The sequence below is a fragment of the Lytechinus pictus genome, chromosome 7 (genome assembly GCF_037042905.1).
Source record: "Lytechinus pictus isolate F3 Inbred chromosome 7, Lp3.0, whole genome shotgun sequence".
Lineage (NCBI taxonomy): Eukaryota > Metazoa > Echinodermata > Echinoidea > Temnopleuroida > Toxopneustidae > Lytechinus > Lytechinus pictus.
The window spans coordinates 45,276,173-45,287,413 of NC_087251.1; the positions used below are offsets into that span (position 1 = coordinate 45,276,173).

Here is an 11,241-nt window from a genome sequence, read left to right on the forward strand (position 1 = left end):
CAGTTGTAACTTTGCCAGTATGGCAACTACCATGACAACAGGGCCGGCTCAGCAGCCAATCAAAATCAAGGTTACCATGGTAGTTGCCATAATGGCAACAGTTGCAACTCTTTATGAAACGGGCCCCAGAACTAATAGTGTATTTTAACTAATTCATCACTTATTTAAATTGAATATTCAGATTACTTTATTATCCTTCAAACTGAAATTACCTGCACAATATTCTATATTATCTTTACACAAAACATGTATACAAATTCACCTGAATGTGGGCCTATACTTGACCCACGTGTATTGAATCTGCATTTCTTCTTTTATATATAACTGTGCTATATCTATCAATTTCATTATTCCGTAAAATAGAATAGATGTTTGATGAAATGTTTATTTATTTCATTTACCTGCATTGCTTACAGATATTTTCTCTAACCTTTTTGTATTTTGGGAGCAGGTAGTATACACCCAAACAAAACAAAATTATCTCATCACCTCAATAAATCTAGTGACATTACCCTTTTACTACAAATTTAAGCCACTTCTAACAGTATTACTTGCCGGAATCTCGGCACGTCTTCTGCACATAGCATCGAGACTGTTCAGAGCGGTGGCATTCGGCGTCTGACCTGGGGTCCGCAACACAAAGCTTAGCAATGATCGTAGAACATTTTTCTACGATTGATTGCATTGACTATAATGTACAATCAATCGCGAAAATCAAGCATAGGCCTACGATTAATCGCCACCCTTTGAGTTACGGGACCCTGGCTTGGTCGTAGCTATATAAAGGCTGCTGGTATGTTGTCAATGAATTTACCCCCACCCTAGATGTCGCCTCTGAGCCCATTCCAACCTCTCATCAGATGTCAAGAAGACATTGCTGTGTGTATACCCCTGACCGAGTCACAAATGTCATCGGATTCTATAGGCTGGGCCAGCTGTAGCCGCTGTAGCACGCACTGAGAATAAATATATAGAAATTCAAAGAGCGAAAAGGGGATGCGCTAACGCCGATTTTGTTGCAGGCGCTGCATTGGAACGGTTACCGCTTGGTATTTTACGCCCGTCGATTCCTTACCCACTGGTAACTTCGTGTGTGTTTGTCTTCATTGCTGACTCGTCCTTAATGTACTGACTCTTTGAATGTGTGCATATGTTTGTTGAAAAATCCACATATCTGGCCACCATACGTAGATTACTGAATCGGCAATTACTGAAGAACTTGATCAATTACTTGAACTGAGTTTGTAGATTGACTCTGTCTTGATCTACTCGCAAAAGGAATTAAATATGGCGTATGCTTATTCTCCGAGTAGTTTGTATGATCCGAGCTACACGCCGGTGACGCCACGTCGTAAGCGACGATCAAAGTCAGTACCTCCACCATCGAATTCCCTTCCTTCCAGTGAAACAACTGCAGAGTTTCGCTCCAACAGAGCTTGGACATCGTCCCAGTATATTCGAGGTTTATCCGTTGGTCCATCTTACCAGCAAAAGGCTTATGACACCGTGAGGCGCCAGTATTTCGTCCCACAGAACATCCCGCCGAGGAGGACCCTGTCAAATGCCTACAACCTGAGGCCACCCCCATCCTACCACCATACCATGGCCCGCCTGGGAAGCACTACTGGCCTGAAGACACAGGATCCGTACTACTACGCCAGCCGCGACTACCTGTCACGCACTGGAAGTTACTATGGAACCTACGGTCGCCCAAGGCAGTATAGAGCACCACAGTCAAGAGTGTCCCAGTTCTACCCAGGACCTTCTGAGGACATCTACTCACCCGGGTATGGCAGTAATCGCTACAGCAGGAGTCCTGCCAAGCGCCGACCTTTGTCACAGTCATACTCTCCTGTAATCCTTGAGTCACAAGATGATCTAGGTAGGATCTCGCACGTAATGGTCTAGAGATAGTGACGACATTTCGTATAGGTCCATTTAGGGAAGCAATTAAGATCATGCCTTTAATAAGAAACCCAGTTCTGTCCATTTTAGCATCATGCTTAGTGCTGGTTTGTTTTCGGCAGACAAAAATGTAGATTGTAGACAAACCCAACTAAAATTGATTATTAAATACATTTTTAATAATGTTCCTAACATAATTTTAGTGTGTTATCAATGGACAAAACTCTAAGGATTAGGAACAACACTATCTTATCTTGTCACACAACGATCCTGTAAAGTTAAGTTATCTTTGAAGATTTGTAGAACATTCTTCCTGGAGCAGCTATTTTTTAGATGACACGGTATTCTGCTATATTTAAGATTGCACTGCCACTATTCTCACATACTGAGCTCTGACCATTGTAATTTTCTCATTTCTCATTCTCATTGGAATTAGCTTTTCTCCAAACCCACTGTCTAAAGACGATAATCATGAAAACAAAAGTGCCCCATATTTTGTTTTCATGAGAACAAGATCTTATTTTCAGAACACTTCACGTATGCACCTCTCATCCATGACTCATGAATAAGATGCCACTGCTTCCGAATAAAAACAAAGGGAAAATGTTCTGCTCAACTTTTGCCAGATAGCATTTAATTTCATTTCATTATTTTAGTCCTATGATCATAATACAATAATATGATTGCTAATATTTCGATTTAAAAATGAATTATGTTACATTAACTACTACAGCATGTATACTCTTATTCGGGGATATGTGCAGTTCTTTTGTAGTCGTTGTGACCTTGATTTAATTAAATCTTACCAACAAAAATAATTGCTTTTTGAGATTTTTTAAATTTTTCATATTTTTATAACAATTAGTATATTTCCACTGCAGCCTGTAATAATGATAGCTTTATGCTTATACTTGTATGATGGTAGAAACACAAAGATTTTGAAAAAGAGATCATGAGCACTTCATCATTTATATTAGAAGAGTTTGGATAAGGGGGGGGGGGTGCGGGGGCTGATTGAAATAGATGTTGCGATGATTTAATTGATGTATATGTTTATACTTTTACTTACTGCTAATTTATCTATCATGCTTTGCTTTGTGCTTATTTGCATTGTTTGGCTACCAACATTATGATAACGTCGTTTTTGGTCAACTGTTAGTAATGATGTATTTTGAAATGATGTCAAATTTTCATTTTGAGAAATTTTGAGATTACCAAGAGAAAGAGAGAGGGGGTGGGGTGGCTATGCAACATTTTTGTACTATATGTATCAAGTTTGTAAGTTTACAGGATGTGAAAATGAATGTTAAATGGTCATCGATGTGATCCTTGTTAATGTTCAATATTTTTGTTTTATGGTAATAGTTCATCATTTTCAAAAGTTTGAAGGTTTTTGAAAGGCACATAAAGGATATGATTACCAAACTCAATGTTGAGTAATTTCTGGCCTGACCTATGTATATATGTAAATCGAATTTCTTTCAGTGTTTACTTGTTTATTTATCTCTTCATGGTGAAAACGTTTTCTGAATTATATTCGGTTGAGTTCGGTTAAGCGAGGAAGACCGCAATTTAGAACAGTCATACATGATAAAAGATAACCGGAAATAAGCAAAGAAAAAGGATTCTCCAACTGCATTTTTCGTTTCTACACAAAAATGATAGGATGTTCTCAATGGTGCTTCAATAGTTTATTTATACAGTTTCATTAATACCAATAGAGTATCATAACTTAGGAATTCAAGAAATTATAGTGATATTTATTTTTATATGGTCTGTTCTATAACTCTCGCATTATATGTGTAATAGATCATCACTTAGAGTACTTTCATCATTATATTTTTTAGTATAGAGTATTTCTTCCTAATAACTTTTAGTGCCTTATATGAATATCTGATCATCGTTTACGTAATTTTATCATGCCATAAAAAGGGCAAAAAGAACGAGCACGGCAATAGAAAGGATCACTGATACGAAATTATTATGAGCAGAATTTTCGGTTAGTTTTTCCTTCACAAGTTGTAAGACTGGCAGTTAAGAAATTTCTTTGAAGACATTCAGTTCATGCTGTCGTAAAATTTTGCATCATTGTACGAAAGCGTTTGAATGCATGGATTGGAAAACGTTTTTTTTTTGTTGGCCATCATTGATTAAATTGTCATGGTGCCTGGAATTCATATATGGATGTTTTTATTGTTTTATTTTGTTTGTAGTGTAGTGTGGAAAGTATACGGCTGCCATTTTAGATATTTGGCTATTTATATATACCACGCGTTATTTTCTAGAGTGGACTTTTGAGTTGCCTGAAATAAATATATATGTATATATATATGCACTTTTTTGTTACTTAAAGGGAATGATCAGCAATGGCTGCACAAGCACAATTTATTTCGAAAAACACAACAATTATTTAGTCACATAGACATATTTCACCTGAAAGAATTTGATTATGGTTAGAATTAATATCACTGATTTTCAAACGAAGCACTCGTTGTGTATACACATATTTTGTTTGCAACAGCGGTTCTTTGTTTCACTCAAGCAAATAACCTAAAATGATTTTTTTTTCCTCCAAATTATACAAAATTCCTTAAAGAAATAAAATTTAATTGGATGATAATAATTGTTGCTGTATAAGCTGTGTTATCGAAATTCATAGCTGATTTCAATCATCTGCTTTTTCGTTTTTGGAATGAAGGAAGAAACATTATTTCGACACCCAAAAGTAAAAATCAAACAGACTAGGAATATATGTTTAATAGAATATCATTTCCTGTGAGGTCTATTTCAAAATACTGTTTTGAAAAATCCGCGTTGACTGCGGTTGCTTTCTGGTGGTGACAATTCTTGTCGATGCATATATATTTATTGGGAAAACATAGTTGGCAAAGTGGTAGATAGTCATGATAGAAGTGGTTGGAAGTGGTGATAACTAATTTATATGTGGTCAGGAAATTCCAATGTCGCTAGTATTGTAGATTAACAATGGTGATACTCAAGAATTAAAACATGATCAAGAACAATCAAGTATGGGTATATTCTCTTGACCGAAATTTAATGTCTCCCCTTAATACTGGAAAACCGAACACAACACAGGAGAGAGTACAACTCTGTCTTTACATACATAACCCCTACATACCATAGATTCTATGGGGTGGGAATATGCTGAATAGATCAAATGACATCTATGGAATGCTATGTTTGTGCGCTATCGTCATTAGATGCGCTTATTGAATGGGTCGAGAATAGCTTGAGCCCATATAACACATGGTTCTTATACTGAATCTGCCACTGTTTTCTACATGGCTCGATACGTTCAGATATACACCGTAAAAACGCTGTTCAAAATTTTAATCAAGTTGTTTGGGCTTGTCACTGTAACAGCAAGTTCTTTAAACTTTTAAACGATAAAAAAATGAATTGTTGAGACTTTTTAAACAACTTGTTTAAGACTTTAAACCAATTTGTTTAAACAACGGTTTTTTTTTAAACAGTGTTTTTACAGTATATTATACACATGTATCTAATATTTTTAAAACAAAACCTTGGTTCAAATAATTATGAGGCTGCATGCTAAACGAATTGGGATTTTCTTTAAACCAAAAGTTGGTATATAATATGATTTATATTTTACCCAAATTTGGGGTTGGTTAAAGTATATTCTTAGATCATAAGCAAAATTGTGTCATATCCAGTATTCTGGTTCCATATATGTAATAACTATAACTATTGAGCCTCTGATCAGTGCATCAGATATAGTACATCAAAATTACATATTTATATATATAAATAAATAAATAAAAATATATATATATACACACACACACACATATATATATATATATATATATATATATATATGTGTGTGTGTGTGTGTGTGTGTGTAAAGTTATACATGTACAACAGCTTTGGCAACTCTTTTATTTAAATATTGTAAAGAAATGGATGAAGAGAACATATATATATATATATATATATATATATATACATGTATATCATATATATATATATATATAATTATATATATATGTATCATAATCTACAACAGTCATGTTAGATTCTACTGGTCTTACAATACTAGCATGTCAATTTATGATGGTATTCTTATCATTGTCAACATATTGCACTAAGCGATAAAGAACGGATCGGCTGTTATCAATTTATATATACCCATCAAGCTAATGCAACCAATCTGATCGCAATGAGGCTAATGATGATAACATATACCCTGTCAAAGTATTCTTCATGATGTTCCGCGGTAAACAGACTGAATGTAGTATTTTGAATTTATTTACGTCTGAATTCGATTTATACCAAGCAGTATTAGTTCAGCAACAACAAAAATTCTTTAAAAAATCACTACAGAATTATATTTTTATTATACATATATATTTACAATTATTGGGAAAAAATAATACTATACAATTCAACGTTGATAATGTAAGCTATGGTTATATGTTGTTATACTACACTGGATAATTATTGGAAAATACGAATTCCTCGGTTACCAACTTATGAGGAATAGTGAAAGCTTTTTCTTTTTTAAAATCTTTTGTTCACTTTATAGAAGAAGGGATAAAAACTTATTTCCTTTCCAATGAGAAATGCAGTCTCTTTAATACTCAGATTGAACGTTGGTGATCTAAGTTAGATATTGACTTATAGTAAACTGGATAATTATTGGGAAATTTGGAATTTTTTGTTCATGCCCTATTATGATAAATAATGAAAGGCTGCCTATCTCATCCAGCTTATCGTAAATTGGGTTTGTGATCTAAGTTAAATATTGAGTTATATCAGACTGCACAGTTATTGGGAAATTGGAATTCTTTGTTCATGCCCTATTATGATGAATAATGTAAGGCTGCCTTTCTCATCCAGCTTATAGTAAATTGGGTAATACTCGGACTATCTAAGTTAGATATTGAGTTATAGTGCACTGGATAATTATGGGAATATGGAATTCCTCGCTTACCAATTTATGAGGAATGGAAATTGTCATTTTGTTCAGCTTATATAAATGGATTACTAATCTGTTTTCTTTCCATTGAAAAATACTGTCTCTTTGATACTACCAGTCACCGTTGATGATCTAGGGTAGATGTGGATCTATAGTACATGGGACGCAGAGAAATGGTATACCCATAAATGTGCCTGCCAGCTGCATAGCTCAGCTTCCCTCCTTAGCTATCTGTTACAATGGCCTAGATTACGTCTGCATTCTTGCCGATCATGCCGCACCGGGGCTCTGGTCCGTGCTTTCAGGGGTGTATGTAGGTGGGGTGGGAGACGCGGTAAATCGTGTCGCATTTCACAACCCCTTTCACAATGGAGAGTATAGGCAGGAGGAGCCGTGTTAACGAACACGAGGTTTAAACGAGTTATGTTGTGTGTACGGTTATGTGGAGGGTGTGTGAGTGTGACATATGTTTGGGAGAAAGAGGCGTGTGTTTGGGTAAGGCTGTGTGCGTGTGTGTGTGAGCGGGTGTGTGTGGTCGCGAAAGGATATAGGGGAGTAAGCTACAGATATAGTACGTGTATGTTCTTTAAGTAAGGATTGTGGGAAGGTGTGTTGGATGTGTGTGAAAAGAGCGCACGTATGGTAGGTGGAATGTTAGCTTGTTCAAGGGTCGGGATGTGTGTGTGTGTTTGTCCAGGATATTAATCCCTCGCTTAACGCACCAGGGCATATTTGATATATGTTGTTAGGGTGAACGTACGTGTGGGTGTGGTGTGTATGAATGAATGTGATAATATATTGCCAAGGCTATTCGATCCTAGTTCATTGAATATGGACTATTATCCCTAGCGCATCTGTGTAAGGAGTGTAATTTTTGGCATCTTAACAACACTCTTTTGGCATCTTAACAACACTCTTTTGCCAAGCTTTATGAACATAGTCCGTCTCTCTAATGAGCTTTGTGAATGGTCTCGAGTGAGTACGGTAGGTAGACCCATCCAAGAAAAGCCATGTGTATGCTGGTATAGACATGATGCTACAGTAGGGAGTGCACGACGAACGACGGATTCAAGAACATAGAAAATGTATTGTCAATGCTCTTCGTGACAACGAACAACCAAGAAGTCTTTGTCAAAAATATTATTGGTAAATCAAAACAGCAGTTTCGTCCTGGACTCTGGACAAACGACATATTTGGAAATTTTTGTCGCTCCGAAACGAAGCTGCTATTTCGGTTCACCAATTGTCGACAAAGACCTCCAAGCTGTACTTTGTCACTTCACGGGCATTTTCAATACACTTAACGTGTTCTTGAATTCCGTTCTACGACGCAGTGCGATAACTTCATACATAATGCCCTTAAAGGCGATTATAATCAGGCAAAGTTACAATACACATGTGATCATTCAGAATTATCACATGAAACGTAAAATTTGTAAAAGTCAAAATTCTAACGAAGATAAATTATTGTTTTGAAAATAAAAAAAAGGTTAGAATTTTCACTACTTTTAGGAGTACACATAGCGGGAAATTGATTTTTAAAAGTAAGGGATAGAAGAGAAAATATGATAGGTATAGGTAGTTTTGGGCCGGAGAAGAGTCAGAAACAGAGAGAGAGAGAGAAGTGAGAGTGAGAATATGATGGGACAAGAGAATTGTTCCGGTCAACCTATTTCAAGATAGGTAAGTGAAATATTCAGTTTTCAATTTACTAAACCTCAAACAAATGGGAGGGGGCAATAATTGGATTGGATAAATCTTAGCGAACCGGACAATACAAGATAGACCTTCTGTTGAAATCCTTACATAAGATTCACAATATGGTGAATCGAAAAGACATGTCACACAATACTTTTTCCAACTATTAAAAATATTTTCCCATAATTATTTTGGTAGATTTTATCGAAGTTAAAGACTTAGTGCATCTTGAAAGCTTATCAACAAAATGTGATATAGAACAACACAACACAGGGCTGCCTGGCTGTAGCTGAGGCATGCATGGTATGCACTACTAATGCTGCACCATAAAGTTGCAATAAGCTGTTGAGCTAAGTAGAAAAAAGATAAATGGTCTTTAGAGAATATGAATATTTTGGGGTTAGTGTGCAAAAAAAAAACATTAGTAAAAAAAAAAGGGAATCACAGAGGTATAATACTTCATGAACATGCTCTAATCAGTAGGCTTTCTCTTCATACCCACGTTTATTATTTCAGAGGTAGCAAAGCCTCTTAAAACGAAAGAACATCAAGCCGAAGTGAAGCCTCCTTCTCCTCCTGTTAGGGCAGTTGTCGGAAAAACCGATGTATCTAAAGATGAAGGCGTCACTGACATCGAGCAGAAGGCCAGCGACATCAAGAGCGTTGTCAGTCCACCAGTACGCGCTGTCCAACTGGGAGAAACTGATGTCAGCACTGACCACGGTGCCGACGTCACCGACCTCGAACAACGCGTCGAGGATGCTAAGGACGTAGTCAGTCCTCCAGTGCGAGCTGTCCAGATGGGACAAGCCGACATCGCGCAAGGCCAAGCCGCTGATTTCACCGACTTCGAAGAACTGACTGAGATCGCTGTCGATTTGGACTTCAATCCACATCCAGTGCGAGCCGTGCAGCTCGGCGAGGCTGAATTGGCCAATGACTCCATGAACGAAGTCGCTGAGCTCAACAATAACCCCAGTGATGAACCACAAGCTCAAAAAGCAACCATCATTGAGGACCCACAAGCAGAGTTTGCTCAGCAGAGTGAATCCTAACTAACCAAGTCAAAAGTTGTCCTAAAAATAATATAAATGCACGACATCACTTTAATTCTTGAGGTTAACAATAATTTTAAATGCATTCTTAAATAAATGCACGACATCACTTTAATTCTTAAGGTTGTTAAATTTATTCTTTAAAATATTTATATAACTCATGTTTCGTCCAAGTTGATGAACAAGAGTGTATTGCTGATTCTTTTGTTTCACCACCATGCAAGCCAACTAAATAAAGAAGCTCAACGAAACAGCTATAACTTTGAGGCCAATGAGTGATACATTAAAATATCAAGGTACTCCCTTTGTATTTGAAACGTTTTTAAGGTTCAAGAATTTAATATATCTGTCACCTCACCACTGTAAAAAGTAAAATGCTACAGTAACGCAGTGTTGCATTCATTAAGAATAAAACAGCTCTTAACAGGAGGCTAAAAAGTGATATAATATTGCTTTATTTATGTTTTCTATACCAGAAGAGGTAGGCTTATAAATACACCGAACTTCGCACAAGTCTCATTGCATTTGATTAGACTTGAAGGTTCAAGAATTGACATATCTGTCAGCTCACGATAACAAATGAATTAGTAAAGAAATGTAGCATCAGCTATGAAGATGGTAGGTGTGGAAACGGTGAACCCCCTTTCACACACCCTCATCATCATTAGGAAGCAATTGCTAGACTAATCATTATAGAAAAGGGTCATCCATCATTATCGGTTAAGTGGTGGACAGATTAGAGTAGTTATGCTGTAAAGGGAATCGATTTGTGTTCTGGGGAACCGGCCTTTGAGATTGCGCCATATAATATTTTGTTAGAAATACACCAAAAAAAGTTTATCCGCAAACATTATAACGAGTGAAGGAATGAGATGATGAAAAAAAAATGCTTACATCAAATTACATCATTATTATTATTATTATTATCATTTTTATTCATTTAGACACAAAATTATTGTCATTGAGATTTGATTAAAACATATACCCATGTTAAAAAAATAGATATAGATTATTTAATTGTTTGAAAGGTGAGAGCAAAGTATAATCTTTAATTGTGATGCTTTGAACATTGCACAGAACTAAATCATGGCGTTTCTCGGCCCTGGATGATATGATGAAGTGGCGCAGATGAGCTCTACGCCATGTTTGTTGACATTGTCCCGTACCAAATACCAAGTCGCCAAACACTTCCTGACAAACCAAAATAATGTCAGAGCCCTTTCACATTGAAAGAAATAGAGTGTTAGGGAGAGGGGGAGAACAGAGAGGGAGATAGGGGCAATGCACTTTGTATTGATATTGCAGTGCTTATTATGTATGCGTATTAAGAAATCAATGTGTTTTATTTATTGCAAGGGCGGAAATCTCTCCCAAAGGTAGGGAGACCAGGGGCTGGAAAATTTGACAAGCAAAAAAAAAAGAAAAAAAAAAGAAAAGGTTTTCACCCCAAATGTAAGGTAATTTTGACCAAAAATACATGTTTTATTTCGATTTTGAATGATGCATTTATTTCCATCATTAAAGAGCAAAAATATGTCCCCCCTACTATTTTGGGTAGGGGGGGGGGGGACGCGTCCCCCCTGGGATTTCCGCCCATGATTTATTGGCATTATGCTACCATAT

General features: G+C 36.4%; 1 protein-coding gene across 1 annotated transcript; it reads left to right on the plus strand.

The window, feature by feature from the left end:
- The first annotated feature begins 955 nt into the window (after nucleotides 1-955).
- On the plus strand, nucleotides 956-11,028 carry LOC135154800 (uncharacterized). The gene is made up of 2 exons (XM_064102860.1): nucleotides 956-1,882; nucleotides 9,080-11,028. Exons 1-2 carry the CDS (start codon nucleotides 1,288-1,290, stop codon nucleotides 9,616-9,618), a joined length of 1,134 nt encoding a protein of 377 aa, XP_063958930.1. The 5' UTR covers nucleotides 956-1,287; the 3' UTR covers nucleotides 9,619-11,028.
- The last annotated feature ends 213 nt before the right edge of the window (nucleotides 11,029-11,241 follow it).

What these genes read in the sequence shown, in the direction of transcription:
- LOC135154800 (XM_064102860.1), top strand. Translation starts at nt 1,288, where the DNA reads ATGGCGTATGCTTATTCTCCGAGTAGTTTGTATGATCCGAGCTACACG. An exon ending in TGAGTCACAAGATGATCTAG is followed by an intron (nt 1,883 to 9,079) that starts GTAGGATCTCGC and finishes TTATTATTTCAG; the next exon opens with AGGTAGCAAAGCCTCTTAAA.